General features: G+C 42.1%; 2 protein-coding genes and 1 pseudogene across 3 annotated transcripts in view; 2 read left to right on the forward strand and 1 right to left on the reverse strand.

Annotated features, from left to right (window-relative positions):
• The first annotated feature begins 2,061 nt into the window (after positions 1-2,061).
• On the forward strand, positions 2,062-2,847 carry LOC309834064 (chromobox protein homolog 1-like; annotated as a pseudogene). Its single transcript has one exon. The product of its transcript is annotated as a chromobox protein homolog 1-like (transcript).
• Positions 2,848-5,958: 3,111 nt separating this feature from the next.
• Positions 5,959-10,392, reverse strand: PFN4 (profilin family member 4; the record flags this gene model as incomplete). The annotated part of the gene is made up of 4 exons (XM_082671867.1): positions 5,959-5,987; positions 8,933-9,038; positions 9,847-9,984; positions 10,276-10,392. 4 exons carry the CDS (start codon positions 10,390-10,392, stop codon positions 5,959-5,961), a joined length of 390 nt encoding a protein of 129 aa, XP_082527993.1.
• A 1,038-nt stretch (positions 10,393-11,430) lies between these two features.
• The window catches only part of FAM228B (family with sequence similarity 228 member B), a 34,778-nt gene continuing 27,438 nt past the window's right edge, over positions 11,431-18,770 (forward strand). The window contains exons 1-2 of the mRNA XM_082671866.1: positions 11,431-11,549; positions 12,244-12,371. Of these exons, the coding sequence (XP_082527992.1) occupies positions 12,276-12,371 (96 nt within the window). The 5' untranslated portion in view covers positions 11,431-11,549; positions 12,244-12,275. The remainder of the gene's footprint in view (positions 11,550-12,243; positions 12,372-18,770) is intronic.

Below are 18,770 nucleotides of genomic sequence, written 5' to 3' on the forward strand. Positions count from 1 at the left end.
GCCTTGTAGGCTCAAAACCCCAGCTTGTCAGCATGTGGAGAGTAGGTGTACAGTCCACATAACTAAGTTATAACATTCAGATGTCAATGTGCTAATTTAAAAGGAGAAATCATTGGCAAGAGGTCTGACCCCAAAATCTATAGGTAGATCTACATGGAAAGCCAAATGGTGAGCGAAGATTCTGGACAAGGTGGGATGATTGAGATGAATTGAATGTTAAATACTTAATCTGGCTAAGACAGCAAGATATATCCACCTCTATACCTGGTACAACCTTGCCATGAAGATCAGAAGTGATATAATAAAATATATTTAGCCTTTGTCCCTGGTTCCTGGCACAGAGTTCCTGAAACTCTTGGAATTTTGTGAATGATAGGAGTGCCTTTTGTTATTCATGCTAATGAGGGGCTGGATATCTTTAGAATGGGGGCTAGTCACTAGTCAATTAGATTAGAGGGTTGAAATTTTCAGCCTCAACCCCTGATCTCTGGGGAGGGGAGAGGGACTGGAGACTAAGTTCAATCAGGTGGCCACTGACTTAATTATTCATGCCCACTAATGAAACCACCATATAAAAACCCTGGAACAATGAGGTTTGGAGAGCTACCTAGTTGGTGAACACAATGATGTACTGAGAGAGTGGTGCACCAGAGCATGGAAGCTCTGAGCCCATTCCCACCTCCGGTACCATGCCCTAAGTATTTCTTACATTTGACTGCTCCTGAGTTGTATCCTTTATAATAAAACTGTAATCGTAAGTATGGCACTTAAGTTCTTTGAGTCATTCTAGGAAATTATCAAACCTGAAGGGTGGGTGGTCAAGGGAACCCCCAAATTTGTAGCCAGGTCAGAAGTGTGGGTAACCTGAGGACCTGGGAGTTGTGGCTGGCTTCTGAGGTGAAGGCAGTCTTACAGGGCTGAGCCCCTTAACCTGTAGGGTCTGCACTAACCCCAGGTAGTTAGTTCAAAATGGGATTGAATTCTAGGACACCCAGTTACTGTCAGAAAGTTGCTGCTAGAAAATACCAGACAACTTGAATTGTTTGCTCAAAGATCCTCCCACCTGGAATGGCCCAACCAGCCTTTGCTCCCATGACTCCTTTTCTAGGCTTCCCTGGCTGACCAGCTTCCACTTTTTATGGTTACATCTCCCTTCTACACACATCAGCATGTTCAGATGTTCTAGTCTTGTGGGTCTGAGTGCTATTCTTTGCATATCTCTGCTCTAGTCCACTCTGTTTTGATAATAGAGTGTGACTTTAGCCTGAAGCATTGATAGCCCAGCCTTCTGTTTAGCTCTGGGCCTTGGCATGCCTGGACTCCTTTGGAGTTGTATCTAGAAGCCCCCAAATGTTTCCTGGCTTGTCCTGCAAACCTCATGAGTATCTCTGTATCATACAGGAGCAACTGTCCAGTGTCACCATGATTTAGCACTGTCTGATTCAAATAGTAACCTGCCTCTCTGGTCTCTGACTCAGCCAGTTCAATTGACTGCATTTCCTCTCTTTCTCATTTACTGAGGCACTTGGTAAGATTGCCTCAGACCCAATCCCACAAGCATAGGAAACTGATGAGTTAACAGCTGAATTACAAATAACTCCCTCCCCGCCCACCTACCCCCACAAAAACCCCTGCCTCTTATTAACATGGTGTAAAACTTCTCTGTTAACAAAACAAAACAACAACAACAAAACTACAGAGAGCTGTAAAGTTGCTCATACTCTGACCCTGAAACTCCACTTCCAGACCTAAGGAAATAATCAGAGACACAAAGAATTATGTAAAAGTTGTAAACTGCAGCATTATTTACAAAGTGAAAAAGTGGATATAACATAAATATCTAACAAAGAGGAATACCATGTGATATGCAATGATTAAAATATTTTCTAAGCAATTAAAATTTTCTAAGCAATTTTAAATGAAATACAAGATTTTATAACATTATGCTATATGAACAGGGTGGGTTGTCAACCATCTGTGTTCATGATTTAGGTTAGGTTATATTGTATATATTATGGTCGCCACTCCCCTGGCCGGCCCGACAAGACGCGCCAGTAGCACGGCACCGATTCCTCTCGGGCTCGTGGGCGCTGCTCTGAGCAGCGTCACCCTTTATACCAGAAAGCTGGTGGGTACTATGGGGAAAAAACAAAACAAGAAGAAAGTGGAGGAGGTGCTAGAAGAAGAGGAAGAAGAATATGTGGTGGAAAAAGTTCTCGACCGTCGAGTGGTAAAGGGCAAAGTGGAGTACCTCCTAAAGTGGAAGGGGTTCTCAGATGAGGACAACACTTGGGAGCCAGAAGAAAACCTGGATCGCCCCGACCTCGTTGCCGAGTTCCTGCAGTCACAGAAAACAGCACACGAGACATAAATCAGAGGGAGGCAAGCGCAAAGCTGATTCTGATTCGGAAGATAAGGGGGAGGAGAGCGAACCAAAGAAGAAGAAAGAAGAGTCAGAAAAGCCACAAGGCTTTGCCGGGGGTTTGGAATCGGAGCGGATTATTGGAGCTACAGACTCCAGTGGAGAACTCATGTTCCTGATGAAATGGAAAAACTCTGATGAGGCTCACCTGGTCCGTGCCAAGGAAGCCAATGTCAAGTGCCCACAGGTTGTCATATCCTCCTATGAGGAAAGGCTGACGTGGCATTCCTACCCCTCGGAGGATGATGACAGAAAAGATGACAAGAATTAACTCTCCTGAGTACCAGCCCCTGTCACATCTGACTGGGTTTCAAGTGGGGAAAGAAGGAGTTCTACTTGTCTTGACACCGTAGAGGGGGCTTGAGAAGATGTCCTTTGAAGAGCCAGTATAGTTTCTGTGCCCTACAGCAGCCCAAGTGCTTTAAAGCTGCTACATGCTGTATAGTTTGCACACCCATCCCAGTGGAGGGGAAGGAGGGTCAGTGTTTCAAGACAACCCATTCTGAACTTTGCTGAGAAAAGCAAAGGGCCTTCTATGAAGGACAAAACTTGCAGAATAGGATGTGGGAGAGCAAAAGATACTGTAGATCTTCAAAGAGCATCTCCACAACCCACAACCTTCTTCCCAATAGTGTTAACTCTGCATTTTTACAGTGTAGCATGTATGTAGTTTTTGGCTATTTCTGGTGTATTATTTGGGGTGGGAGGGATGGGGTGGGAAAGAAGGGGGATGGGTTAGAGTCATTTTTGTTAAAATTTGGGGCCTGTTGGGGGAAAATGGTGAAACAAAGGAAAGAACAACTAATGATGATTTGGTTCTGTGTCCAGAATTTTTCATCCTTTCAAAAAATGTCATTGGCAACCTAAATGAGGTCTGTGAGAGACTGTTTAAAAGCTGTGAATGCCTGAAACTTAGAAGCCAAGGTGTTCCCTGCCTGAGCTTAATGCTGTTCCCAAAAAGCATTAAGCTTTGGTAACTTCTTAACTTCCCAGTTAAGAAGTTACCAAAGCTGCCATTTGGGGGATGGAAACTGGTTGAGGAGGAAATGTCTTATTGGAGTTGTATACACAGGCAGATCATTCTGTCTTAGAGGTGCTAATTCTTGAAATTGACAAGAAGACCCTTTCTTTTCCGATTTTGAAGTTATAAATATCAGCTTCTCTATCCAAGCCACTGGCTGAAGTATTTGGGGAAGGGCAGAGGGTGGTATAGGAGATGGGAGAGTAGGCAAAAACAAGGGCCGGTGCTCTTAGGGTGGAAAACTCCTGGAGCCTCTGTTTTTTGAACTTTGAGACCATTGGTGGCAGGGTTCAGTCACTGACAGCACAAGTTCAGAGTCACTTCAAGAGTTGAATGATTTCTGAAGCCCTGGTCTCAGGAGATTAAATTTTCATACTGGGGCAGTGGTTCACTTTAAAACAAAACAATTTTTTTTAATCCTAAGAATTAACTAAAACCCAAAATGCTGTCTTGAATCATGAGATCCATCAGTTCTTGACATCATTTAGACCTGCATCTAGAACTCTGTTGTAAAATCTTTTTAGGCATGTGTTAGGTTTCTGTGAAAACTTTTGTTTAAATGTTAAACTTCATACCAACACTGTCAGTTTTTGTCTCAATAAAACTATAGATTTATAAAAAAAATGTATATATTATGTGCACTGAAAAAAGACTGGAAGAAAATAACAAAAACTATCAACAGTTGTTTTCATTTAATGTGAAATTATGAGTAACTTATTTTCTCAAGTGTTTTTATGAGTGTATATTACTTTTGCAATCAAAATTATAAAAGTTTCAAAAAGTACTGTTTATACCGCAACACTGCTTGATGTCCTTTGAGTCACCCTGAAGAAAGTAGCCTTTTCTCCTTTGGCCCCATCCATCTTCCCAGTTTCATTTATCATTCTCTCATACATACTATTTTCCAGCCACACTGAACCTCTCACCATTCTTTTCACACAACAGGAACTTGCATATGCTATTCCTTAAACCTGGAATGCTTTTCGCTCTCTTCTGTACTTACTTATTCTTCCAGATTCACTTCAAATGCATTTTCAGGCTCCTGAATGCACAGTTGATTGCTTTAGGCTTTGTGCTTTACAGTTCTTTTTTTCTATCTGTTACAGCATTTGTCACATGGTAATGTGACTCATTTATAAATTTTCTTCACTAAATTGTAATCCTATCTGCGGTGGGGTGTATGTATTATTTACTTTTGTATCAACAGTACCTAGCACACAGTAGACTACTCAACGAATGCTAAATAAGTAAATTTTAAATGTACTTTTACCTCTAATTCAGAAAAGAATCAAGCAGCTGAACAGATAAATGAATGAACGGACAGTGGTCAGCTTGACCACCCAGAACAAATCTGTAGTTCTTGGCACCCAAGCTCAGAAAAGGAATTGTATTGGAGGTAGGCTCCTTGAAAGACTGTTATACAAAACCTGAAAGTGGGAGAATTTTATAAACATTAACGAAAGACACTTTGCCTCAGATAGCATGCTTTTGGAATTCAGAAAACTGCATGGTAATGTCAAGAAATGCCAGTGGCCTATGGTATTCCCTCCCTAGGGACACTTGGAGGCTGTACAAACAGACTGGCCTGGGGTTGCTATTAGGAGAAAGAAAGATGCACCATGGCCAGGAATGATCAGGGTAGAATCCTGAATTTTCAAAATAGGTTATATATACTCTCTACCCTCATCATTCTGATCATCACCCAGGAGGTGACCAAGAGGAGATGAACCCTTTCTGGGGAAGGCTGTATTCATTGACCCCACTAAGTTGTGTGGACTAGGAGGAAGTGAGGGAGGTGGAGTCAGAAATCTTTTTGAGTTGATTTTTGGGAAGACCTTTCCAGTGCTCAACAAAATCAGATGCCTGCAGATGGTGGGGAGTGCAGTGTGTCCCTCAGATACCTTGACAAGTGGCCTGTTGTTGGGTGGTCTTTACATTGGTTCCCCTTTTCCCCAGGTCCCACAGGGGTGATGTGGACCAGATAGATGCCACACATGCAGTGAGCTGCACTCTAGGACAGGAACACTGAATTCAGGGAATCTACCTCTTTCAGAGCAAGCAGTAAGCAAGCTTGCCCTTGGTTCTGAAGGGAGACATCACTTCATTTTTCAAGGTTGCTTCCTGCAACATAACCCTGAAATGGTCTGCATGAAGAGTGGTTAGGGCCTTGTATTCTTGGCATACCTAGCAAGATGTGTGGGAATACAGAGACTCATGGAGGAGTCTCCCAACAGAAATGCCCTGTGAAACTATCATATGCCCTGTGAAATGCCTCACATTCATGCCAATGACCAACACTAAAAAAAAAAAAAGGAACAAATAAAGTGGACTAAGTAATTCCAATTAAAGAAGAGGATCTCTTGAAATAAGAAAAATTGCTTCCTTAACTCATTCTTCCTTTTCAGTATCTTCTGCCTAGTATTTTTCAACCACAATATAAGGCATTACTTTTTCTTTAGGATCTATAGTTTTCTTCTAAAATCATAAAAGCTGTCTTTCATAGTCCTCTGATGACTTAATTTCCTTTTCTTCTTAGATATTCTCCTGAAAGAAAACAGAATATAGTTATTACTTATGAACAGTACATTATCACAATATGATTCATTCATTTATTCCATAAATGTTCGTAACTACCACGTGCTAGGCACTATGCTAAGTACTTGGAGATACAAGGATGACTGGATAGTTAAGACCCAATCCCTGACTTCTGGAGTTCATTGTCTATTAGGGGAGATATATATTTGTGTATCTATATATACACACACACAATGCTCCTAGAATCTTTCATAATAAAAAATTGTAATAGCTCTTTATTTCCCAAATTTTCTATAATTGTCATGCATAATTTTTGAAAGAGAAAAATATAATTAAAAGAAAAACAAGTCAAGGAAATAGAGTAATGAGACATGCGGGAATTCCCTGGAGGTCCAGTGATTAGGACTCAGCGCTTTCACTGCGGTGGCCCAGGTTCAATCCCTGGTTGCAAAACCTGCCAGCGATGTGGGCGCAGCCAAAAAAAAAAAGAGACATGAGATAAGTAACTGGCTCCTGAGTGGATATCAGCCTCATCCATCCCTCATGAGCATTCAGTCACTTCCAAGATAGCCTATCCCTTCCCAGAGTAGTGAGATCTTAGTGGAATGATGTCAGCCCTGTCCTTCTAAATAACACACATTCTTTGGAGTCTCTTGTGGCCCTAAGCACTCTTTGGTGCCAGCCACAGAATCTACATTACAGTGGGCAGGCAACTTCTCTGGCCTTCTCCACAGGATACCTGGGGAATTAGCCCTGGGCCACAGCTGATAGGATAGCGTCTGGCCTCTTTAGAGCCTAATTGCTCATTTTCCTGGCTTCCTTTTCTGGATAGCTTTAATTCGATAATTAGCCCAGATATACAAGTCTCCATTCTGTCCTCCTGCTCCTGCCCTACGCTACTGAAACTGAACCTCCCTTAAATCCTGACACCTGCTCAGGAAAGATCCTCGGTGGTTGTAATTGCCTGTTCCCCCCATGCTGGAAATCACCCCTCCTGTTAGGTGCTTCCTAAGTTGTGTCTTGCCTACGCTCAGTCCTATTTGCTCCTAGAATACCTCATTGCCAGCCATGTAGCATGGTTTATGACAATCCATGCCAGGGAACTATTTATGACAACTGTGAAGGTCTGTACTTATATACATTTTGTGTGTGTGTAGTTTCTGTGATGGTAGTTAATTTCTCAATTAATCCTTTAAGATTCAGCTGTCTGAAAAACGGTGTAGATGATCTTATTTGCAAAGCAGAAATAGAGACACAGATGTAGAGAACAAACTATGGGTACGAAGGGGGAAAGGAGCAGGTGGGAGGAATTGGGAGATTGGGATTGACATATATACACCATTGATACTATGTATAAAATAGATAACTAATGAGAACCTACTGTATGGCACAGGGAACTCTACTTAATGCTCTGTGGTGACCTAAATGGGAAGGAAATCCAAAAAAGATGGGATATATGTATACGTATAGCTGATTCACTTTGCTGTACAGTAGAAACCAACACAACATTGTAAAGCAACTATACTCCAATAAAAATTAATCAAAAAAAAAAAGATTCCGCTGTCTGGAGCCCTCCCAGATTCTGCTAGGCAGAGGTCATTCATTTATTTGTTCATCAAACATGCATTAATTTCCTACTCATCATTAGACACTGTTTTAGGGACTGGATTAAGACGAAATTTTTGCCTTCTAGGGACTCACAATCAAGGTAAACAAAGGACTCTAATGTCAGTAATAATAAAGGTATGCATAAAATACATAGCACAGTAGAGAGAAGCCCAAGATCTGATTTGGGTTTTCAATGATAATTAGGAATTTGCCAACTGGATGTGAAAGGGCAGGGACAGAAAGGGAAGATATTTCAGGCAGATAGGGCAGCAGTATCGTATAGAGGCATGGAAAGCAGAGACTATCTTAACCAGCTTTGATTTCCTAGTTTATTAGGATAGTGCAGTGCACATACATGTAGGTCATCACTGAGAATTCGTTGAAAGAATGAAAGGTTGGCTGCTTTCCTCACTAGCAGAAGTAGATGGAGGATTCTCCTATCTCAAAGGAGTGTTCAAGCAACTCCAACAAAAACTTTTTTTTAGAAATTTAAATTTAGGTGACTTCCCTGGTGGCACAGTGGATAAGACTCTGCGCTCCCAATGCAGGGGGCCTGGGTTCGATCCCTGGTCAGGGAACTAGATCCCACATGCATTCTGCAACTAAGAGTTTGCATGCCACAACTAAGGAGCCTGCCTGCTGCAACTAAGACCTGGCACAGCCAAATAAATAAATATTTTTTTTAAAAGTGACTACTAAAACTGCTAAAAAAAAGAAATTTAAATTTAGATTAAAAAATCTAAACACAGATACAATTTATCGTTTATTAAGCTCAACTCTCATAGATATAATTTCCCAGTTAGTTCTACATTAGATCTTTATTTTAAAATGTAGAGACATGGAAGAGGAATGCAGCAGACACCAATAAGCCTGGCTCACAGTAATTTATTTTTCTGTAGAAAATCCTTGTATAGAGGATGGCCCCCAGCAACTACATCTCTGCTTTTTAACCTTGCCTTTCCCACCTCCTAACCCCAGCTGACTGATATAAAGGTAAATTATATGATCTAAGACTTGTCAGATCAGGGTTCTAAAAGAAATTAAGAGATAGGATGCAAGGCTTGACCATGACACCACTAGGAAAGGAGGCAGTCTGCAATGGGATGGAACAAAGCTGACCCTCTTAGGAGGAGAGACTAGAGTAGAGTGCTAGCAGTGTTCCAGTCCCTGGAATCCATTTTCCTTGTGGCTCAGCTGCACTCTGTCCTTTCACCGGTTATATAAGTAACCCTGGTACCCTTCCAATAAATTCCTCCTTTCTACCCTAGCTGGTTTGATTGGGTTACTTGCAGTCAGAAGACTTGACTACCACAGGGAACAAAGACAGGCATTGGGAGCAAACTTACCCAATTTCTCTGTGGCTTCCACACAGACACTAGGATACATGCCCTCAGTGTAAGTTGCCACCAGAAGATACAGACGGGTCTTCACAACAACCACACCAGTATTTTCCTGGATAAAAATAAAACAGAATGCCCTTCTCTTGGTTCTAGTTACAGGACAAGAAGTTACGCGCCAGCCACATTTTTCACCATTTCCTGACTTCCATATTCATTATGTTTGTTTTTGGACTCTCCGCTCTTTTTCACTGATTTAGTTGTCAAAAAGTTTTAGACTGTTGTAATAACAGCATGTGTATTCTGAAAAAAGCTCCTGAATTGATTGTAATATACCCCTATCCCAGTGAGAACAACCGATGTCACGGAAAGGAAATACATTTTGGAATTAGATAGCTCTGGGCTTGAATCCCAGCACCTCCATTTTCTGCTGTATGACTATGGAAGAGTCATTTAACCTGGTTAAGCCTCAGTTTCCTCATCTGTAAATGAGGCTACTTATTTTATAATGTGGGTGAAGTGTGCCTAACCCATCATATAGGGCATACAGAAATATGACTGTCATCCCCTTAATTCCTTATAGGCAACAGTGAACCAACAGACGTTTTAAGCACAAGAGTAATATCACTTTGTTTTTTGAAGAAGGAGAATGTAGAGTATGAGGAATAATTACAGTGGAAAGAGACAGTTCAGGCAAGGTTCAGTTGATAAATTCTGGAATGAACATTTCTCAGAACTAGGCTCTCTGTTAGAACTTTCTTTTACATGTGCCTTCCTGGCACTAGACTGCTATCTCAAACATTGCCATTGCAGTAACAGGCTTAGTCTGTTTTAAAGATAGTATCAGGAGAGGAACTGAAAACTGGAGTCAAATTCTTTTCTTAAGGTTTTTACAAAGTTGTTTTCAAATCTTGAACACTCACACTCTTAGCATAAAGAGAATAGTCATCTGCCCGGACACATTTGTAGTCCTTCTCCTTGAAATACAATCCTTCTCTTCTGGTTTTCAAAGGGTTCTTGGCAAATCCATCCACAAGTGTTCGGACATCACTGGGCATTACCTGCAGAGGTTAAATAGACTAGAAGTTGGCAACCTATGGTGGACTGGCCAAATTTGTACCACTACCAGTTTTTGTAAGCCTGCAAATGAAGAATGGTTTTTACATTTTTAAGTAGTTGAAAAAAAAATCAAAATAATAATATTTTGTGATATGTAAAAATTACATGAAATTCAAATTTCAGTGTTCATAAAGTTTTATTGGAACATAGTCACTCCCATTCTTTTATGTACTGTCTATGGCCTTTACAGAAAAAGATTTAAACTCTTATGCCCAAGCCTGTTTTTTTCTTACACTAAATCCAGGTGATGCTACACATAGGCTTGGCTCCTGGAGTTTGATGAGGGCTGCACTGTCTACATGCTTCGTTCCCAGGAGTGTATCTAACAGTAAGTTCTGCAAATGGCTCATGCTCCCTCAGCCCTGAAAAAGGGAACTGCAGTTGAAACCATCTGCTCTGGCTAGCTTTTAAAAGCCCTGTGAATACAAATGTCCCTAAGACACCCTGGACAGCTTTAATATCAGCATGTGCACTTTGAAAAGATGAAGGGTGAAAATGGAGTTCCATCATCCAGTGCCCACCAATACTCAAGAGGAAAACAGAATCATAGAAAATCAGTTCACAGAGAGGGTTATGAGTTTGGAAAATCACAGCTCGTAATTTTCTATCTGTGTCAATAGTTTGCATCAGAATCACCTAGGATTAAAACTAAAAAAATTAAAAACCTGACGAAATGGAGAACTACTGAAGTAAACAAGACTAAATGAGATATACTGGTCATGAGTCCTAACGTTCCTTTCCCACTGACCAACATCAGCACCAACTATGGACACTGATCAATACCCCAGGGGACTAAAAACACCTTAAGGAACCTAAAGCGACATTTTCCGCACAGGTTCCCAAGTCTTCTTGGGCCCTCCTCATCGGGACAAACTCCACAAACACTCGTCATTCCAAGGAGCCCCTAGCCCGCCACTCCCTTCGCAGCGATTTGGCCCACGGGGGTTCCCTGGAGCGGGGTTACTGAGGGCGAGGGAGGGTGTGTTAATGTCCAGTCTGGTTGGCTGCGGACACGCACAGGAGGGGCAGAGGGTTTGGGGGATCGCGGCGGGCCTGACCAGGAAAAGCCCCCTTGCTCGCGGGAAGGAGCCCAACACTCAACCAAAAGCTGGCTTGAAGCGCATGCGGCGGTCAACGGACGAGGGGGGAGGCGGGGCGAGAGGGCGACGAGCCCAGCTATTGGCTGCGGCAGCTGCCCGTCACCGAGAAGCGCTACGGCCCCGACCGCAGACCACGACCAGCCGTTGGGCGCCGGAGCTACGACTTTTCTGGTTTCTTCTCAGCCAGGCTGGTCTGCGGTAGCGCATTTGCGCGGGACTCAGGGACGCAGCGGCCGAGTCTCCGGACCGGGCGGTCCTGCGGAATTCGGAGTCCACCGGCCGCCTCGGCGGCGCGCGGACTCCTTGTCCGCCGCGGCGGAGGGGTCGCGGGGTGCCTCGACCGAATCTCTGGACACGAAACCTTCTTAATCTACCGAGGCGACGGGCTCGAGCTGACTGGACCTCAGGTGGGACGGGCTCACTCTCCCGCAGCAGCTGACGACTCAGGCGCCGTGGGCTGTCGGGCCCGGCCCTGTCGTGGTGCCAGAGAACCGAAGGCCCTGCCAGTCGAGGGAGGGGAGCTGAGGTACCTGTCGCGGCCTGCAGCTTTTCCTCCAGGCCGGGCGGAGGCCACACGCACCTTGCCAGCGGGGTAGGAGGGAAGGGGCGGCGTCGTGGGTGCTTCTCCCTCAGGCACGGGCTGGACGGGGCTGGACGGGTCTGGGGGTGGCGGTTTGGGACTCTCAGAGCTTGAAGACAAGCTAATTGTGTTCAAAAGCCCTTCCTTCCTTCTGTGAGAAGCCCATCCTGGGTGTGCTTCAGGAGTCAGAAGGCTGCAACTCTGCCCACTCCGAAAACTGCAGATGCGACTCCTAGAGGCCAGGCTGAGAATTGCCACACCGGCTCCATTGGGCCACGTTGTGGGAAGCCTGGGATTCGAGGGGACAGCGGGTGGGTCTGGAGAGAGCTCCCCTGCTTAAAGGAGGCTGGCTCGGAAGACACCAGCAGAATCCTGGGTGAAGGCCCCTCTCCTTAGGGAAAGTGTGGGTGTCTAAAGTTCAGAATCCGTTCCACGTCCGTTCACGGCCACGAATAGTGATTATTAATCAAATAGAAGAGAATAAATCTGAATTCTCGTTACTAAGTAAGCTGATTTTTTAGTTTTTCTAGGGGCTCTGTTATTTGTGAACACAATGAAAAGTTCAGACAGTGATGTGATAACTGACAGACTTACCAGGCTCAAGAGCTCAAACGAATGGCTGGAGCCCCAGCCACTTTCCTTCATGGAGGTACAGTAGCAGTGGCATTCTGAAGTTTATACTTGGGTGGTTGCACTGACAAGTGGCCTGTGCTAAATATATTATTCTCTGTGTTTTCTATTCTATTCTTTATTATCCCTTTCTTTCTATTAACCTTGTGTTTACTTTGCTCTCCATTTTCTAGTTTAACATGGGTTATATACCTTTTCTAGTATAACAGAGTTACGAAGTTTCTTCTGAAGCTTTAACTGCATCACCCAAATTTATATATGTTGTGGTTTTGTTTTTTTAGATTCTTTTTTTCTACACAGCTTTATTAAGGTATACTTGATATACAATAAACTGCATATATTGAAAGTGTACAGTTTGATAAATTCCTAGCTATGTATTCACACATGAAACCATCACCACAGTTGAGACAGTGAACATATTCAGTACCTCCAAAGTTTCCTCATTGTGTCCCTTTGTGAGTGCCCCCTCCCTGCCTGCTTTCTATCACTATAGTTTATTTTATTTTTCTTAAATTTTATTTTTATTTTTTAAAATTTTTTTTGAATTTTTTTATACAGCAGGTTATTAATTATCCATTTTATACATATTAGCATATACATGTCAATCCCAATCTCCCAATTCATCCCACCACTATCACCCCCCAACACTTTCCCCCCCTTGGTGTCCATACGTTTGTTCTCTACATCTGTGTCTCTATTTCTGACCTGCAAACCGGTTCATCTGTACCGTTTTTCTAGGTTCCACATATATGTGTTAATATACGATATTTGTTTGTCTCTTTCTGACTTACTTCACTCTGTATGACAGTCTCTAGATCCCTCCACGTCTCTACAAATGACTCAATTTTGTTCCTTTTTGTGGCTGAGTAATATTCCATTGTATATATGTACCACATCTTCTTTATCCATTCGTCTGTTTCTGGGCATTTAGGTTGCTTCCATGTCCTGGCTATTGTAAATAGTGCTGCAGTGACCATTGGGGTGCATGTGTCTTTATGAATTATGGTTTTCTTTGGGTATATACCCAGTAGTGGGATTGGTGGGTCATGTGGTAATTCTATTTTTAGTTTTTTAAGGAACCTCCATACTGTTCTCCATAGTGGCTTTATCAATTTACATTCCCACCAACAGTGCAAGAGGGTTCCCTTTTCTCCACGCCCTTCCCAGCATTTGTTGCTTGTAGATTTTCTGATGATGCCCATTCTAACTGGTGTGAGGTGATACCTCATTGTAGTTTTGATTTGCATTTCTCTAATAATTAGTGAGGTTGAGCAGCTTTTCATGTGCTTCTTGGCCATCTGTATGTCTTCTTTAGAGAAATGTCTATTTAGGTCTTCTGCCCATTTTTGGATTGGGTTGTTTGTTTTCTTTTTTTTTTTGGCTGTACGCGGGCCTCTCACTGTTGTGGCCTCTTCCGTTGCGGAGCACAGGCTCCGGATGCGCAGGCTCAGCGGCCATGGCTCACGAGCCTAGCTGCTCCGCGGCATGTGGGATCCTCCAGGACCGGGGCACAAACCTGTGTCCCCTGCATCAGCAGGCGGACTCTCAACCACTGTGCCACCAGGGAAGCCCTGGGTTGTTTGTTTTCTTAATATTGAGCTGCATGAGCTGTTTAGGTATTTTGGAGATTAATCCTTTGTCCGTTGATTTGTTTGCAAATATTTTCTCGCATTCTGAGTGTTGTCTTTTCATCTTCCTTTGCTGTGGAAAAGCTTTTAAGTTTCATTAGGTCCCATTTGTTTATTCTTGTTTTTATTTCCATTATTCTAGGAGCTGGATCAAAAAAGATCTTGCTGCGATTTCTGTCAAAGAGTGTTCTTCCTATGTTTTCCTCTAAGAGTTTTATAGTGTCCAGTCTTACATTTAGGTCTCTAATCCATTTTGAGTTTATTTTTGTGTATGGTGTTACAGAGTGTTCTAATTTCATTCTTTTACATGTAGCTGTCCAGTTTTCCAGCACCACTTATTGAAGAGACTGTCTTTTCTCCATTGTATATCCTTGCCTCCTCTGTCATAGATTAGTTGACCATAGGTGTGTGGGTTTATCTCTGGGCTTTCTATCCTGTTCCATTGATCTGTATTTCTGTTTTTGTGCCAGTACCATAGTGTCTTGATTAGTGTAGCTTTGTAGTATAGTCTGAAGTCAGCTTCGTTTTTTTCCCTCAAGACCACTTTGGCTATTCGGGGTCTTTTGTGTCTCCATACAAATTTTAAGATTTTTTTATTCTAGTTCTGTAAAAAATGCCATTGGTAATTTGATAAGGATTGCATTGAATCTGTAGATTGCTTTGGGTAGTATAGTCATTTTCACAACATTGATTCTTCCAGTCTAAGAACATGGTATATCGCTCCATCTGTTTGTATCATCTTTAATTTCTTTCATCAGTGTCTTACAGTTTTCTGCATACAGGTCTTTTGTCTCCCTAGGTAGGTTTATTTTTCGGTGTTTTATTCTTTTTGTTGCAATGGTAAATGGGAGTGTTTCCTTAATTTCTCTTGCAGATTTTTCATCATTAGTGTATAGGAATGCAGGAGATTTCTGTGCATTAATTGTGTATCCTGCAACTTTACCACATGGTGTTGATTAGCTCTAGTATTTTCCTGGTGGTATCTTTAGGATTCTCTATATATAGTATCATGTCATCTGCAAACAGTGACAGTTTTACTTCCTCTTTTCCAATTTGTATTCCTTTTATTTCTTTTTCTTCTCTGATTGCTGTGGCTAGGACTTCCAAGACTGTGTTGAATAATAGTGATGAGAGTGGACATCCTTGTCTTCGTCCTGATCTTAGAGGAAATGCTTTCAGTTTTTCACCATTGAGAATGATGTTTGCTGTGGGTTTGTCGTATATGGCCTTAATTATGTTGAGGTAGTTTCCCTCTGTGCCCACTTTCTGGAGAGTTTTTTATCGTAAATAGGTGTTGAATTTTGTCAAAAGCTTTTTCTGCATCTATTGAGATGATCATATGGTTTTTATTCTTCAATTTGTTAATATGATGTATCACATTGATTGATTCACGTATATTGAAGAATCCTTGCATCCCTGGGATAAATCCCACTTGATCATGGTGTATGATCCTTTTAATGTGTTGTTGAATTCTGTTTGCTAATACTTTGTTGAGGGTTTTTGCATCTATATTCATGAGTGATATTGGTCTGTAATTTTCTTTTTTTGTGGTATTTTTGTCTGGTTTTGGTATCAGGGTGATGGTGGCCTCATAGAATGAGTTTGGGAGTGTTTCTTTGCAGTTTTTTGGAAGAGTTTGAGAAGGATGGCTGTTAACTCTTCTCTAAATGTTTGATAGAATTCACCTGTGAAGCCATCTGGTCCTGGACTTTCGTTTGTTGGAAGATTTTTTTTTTTTTTTGCGGTACACGGGCCTCTCACTGCCGTGGCCTCTCCTGTTGTGGAGCACAGGCTCCAGACGCGCAGGCTCAGCGGCCATGGCTCACGGGCCCAGCCAATCCGCGGCACGTGGGAATCCTCCTGGACCGGGGCACGAACCCATGTCCCCTGCGTTGGCAGGCAGACCCTCAACCACTGCGCCACCAGGGAAGCCCTGTTGGAAGATTTTTAATCACGGTTTCAATTTCATTACTTCTGATTGGTCTGTTCATATTTTCTATTTCTTCCTGGTTTTGTCTTGGAAGGATATACCTTTCTAAGAATTTGTCCATTTTTTCCAGGTTGTCCATTTTATTGGCATAGAGTTGCTTGTAGTAGTCTCTTAGGATGGTTTATATTTCTGCGGTGTCTGTTGTAACTTCTCCTTTTTCATTTCTAATTTTATTGATTTGAGTCCTCTCCCTCTTTTTCTTTTTCTTTTTTTTTTTGCGGTACACAGGCCTCTCACTGTTGTGGCCTCTCCCGTTGCAGAGCACAGGCTCCGGACGTGTAGGCTCAGCGGCCATGGCTCACGGGCCTAGCCGCTCCGTGGCATGTGGGATCTTCCCAGACCGGGGCACGAACCGTGTCCCCTGCATTGGCAGGCGGACTCTCAACCACTGCGCCACCAGGGAAGCCCTCTCCCTCTTTTTCTTGATGAGTCTGGCTAATGGTTTATCAATTTTGTTTATCTTCTCAAAGAACCAGCTTTTAGTTTTATTGATCTTTGGTATTGTTTTCTTTGTTTCTATTTCATTTATTTCAGCTCTGATCATTATTATTTCTTTCCTTCTACTAACTTGGGATTTGTTTTTCTTTCTCTAGTTCCTTTAGGTGTAAGGTTAGATGGTTTATTTGAGATGTTTGTTGTTTCTTGAGGTAGGATTGTATTGCTATAAACTTCCCTCTTAGAACTGCTTTTGCTGCATCCCATAGGTTTTGGATCGTTGTGTTTTCATTGTCATTTGTCTCTAGGTATTTTTTGATTTCCCCTTTAATTTCTTCAGTGATCTATTGGTTATTTAGTAACGTATTGTTTAGCCTCCCTGTGTTTGTGTTTTTTACATTTGTTTTCCTGTAATTGATTTCTAATCTCATAGCGTTGTGGTCAGAAAAGATGCTTAATATGATTTCAATTTTCTTAAATTTACTAGGGCTTGATTTGTGACCCAAGTTGTGATCTATCCTAGAGAATGTTCTGTGCGCACTTGAGAAGAAAGTGTGATCTGCTGTGTTTGGATGGAATGTCCTATAAATATCAATTAAATCTATCTGGCCTATTGTGTCATTTAAAGCTTGTATTTCCTTATTAATTTTCTGTTTGGATGAGCTGTCCATTGGTGTGAGGTTTTAAAGTCCCCCACTGTTATTGTGTTACTGTCGATTTCCTCTTTTATAGCTGTTAGCAGTTGCCTTATATATTGAGGTGCTCCTATGTTGGGTGCATATATATTTATAATTGTTATATCTTCTTCTCGGATTGATCCCTTGATCATTGTGTAGTGTCCTTCCTTGTCTCTTGTAACATTCTTTATTTTAAAGTCTATTTTATCTGATACAACTATTGCTACTCCAGCATTCTTTTGATTTCCATTTGCATGGAATATCTTTTTCCATCCCCTCACTTTCAGTCTGTATGTGTCCCTAGGTCTGAAGTGGGTCTCTTGTAGACAGCATATATATGGGTCTTGTTTTTGTATCCATTCAGCAAGCCTGTGTCTTTTGGTTGGAACATTTAATTCATTCACATTTAAGGTAATTGTTGATATGTATGTTCCTATTACCGTTTTCTTAATTGTTTTGGGTTTGTTTTTGTAGGTTCTTTTCTTCTCTTGTGTTTTCCACTTAGAGAAGTTCCTTTAGCATTTGTTGTAGAGCTGGTTTGGTGGTGCTGAATCCTGTTAACTTTTGCTTGTCTGTAAAGCTTTTGATTTCTCCATCGAATCTAAATGAGATCTTGCCGGGTAGAGTAATCTTGGCTGTAGGTTCTTCCCTTTCATCACTTTAAGTATATCATGCCACTCCCTTCTGGCTTGTAGAGTTTCTGCTGAGAAATCAGCTGTTAACCTTATGGGAGTTCCCTTGTATGTTATTTGTCGTTTTTCCCTTGCTGCTTTCAATAATTTTTCTTTGTCTTTAATTTTTGCCAATTTGATTGCTATGTGTCTCAGTGTGTTTCTCCTTGGGTTTATCGTGTATGGGACTCTACGCTTTCTGGACTTGGGTGGCAATTTCCTTCCCCATGTTTGGGAAGTTTTCGACTATAATCTCTTCAAATGTTTTCTCAGGTCCTTTCTCTCTCTCTTCTCCTTCTGGGACCCCTATAATGTGAATGTTGTTGCCTTTAATGTTGTCCCAGAGGTCACTTAGGCTGGCCTCATTTCTTTTCATTCTTTTGTCTGTATTCTGTTCTGCAGCAGTGAATTCCACCATTGTGTCTTCCAGGTCACTTATCCGTTCTTCTGCCTCAGTTATTCTGATATTGATTCCTTCTAGTGTATTTTTCATTTCAGTTATTGTATTGTTCATCTCTCTTTGTTCTTTAATTCTTCTACGTCTTTGTTAAACATTTCTTGCATCTTCTCGATCTTTGCCTCCATTCTGTTTCCGAGGTCCTGGATCATCTTCACTATCATTATTCTGAGTTCTTTTTCTGGAAGGTTGCCTATCTCCACTTCATTTAGTTGTTTTTCTGGAGTTTTGTCTTGTTCCTTCATCTGGTACATAGCCCTTTGCCTTTTCATCTTATCTGTCTTTCTGTGAATGTGGTTTTTGTTCCACAGGCTGCAGGATTGTAGTTCTTGCTTCTGCTGTCTGCCCTCTGGTGGATGAGGTTATCTAAGAGGCTTGTGCAAGTTTCCTGATGGGAGGGACTGGTGGTGGGTAGAGCTGGCTGTTGCTCTGGTGGGCAGAGCTCAGTAAAACTTTAATCCACCTGACTGCTGATGGGTGGGGCTGGGTTCCCTCCCTATTGGTTGTTTGGCCTGAGGCAACCCAACACTGGAGCCTACCTGGGCTCTTTGGTGGGGCTA

This window comes from Grampus griseus (genome assembly GCF_964374135.1).
Source record: "Grampus griseus genome assembly, chromosome: 15".
Classification (NCBI taxonomy): Eukaryota; Metazoa; Chordata; class Mammalia; order Artiodactyla; family Delphinidae; genus Grampus; species Grampus griseus.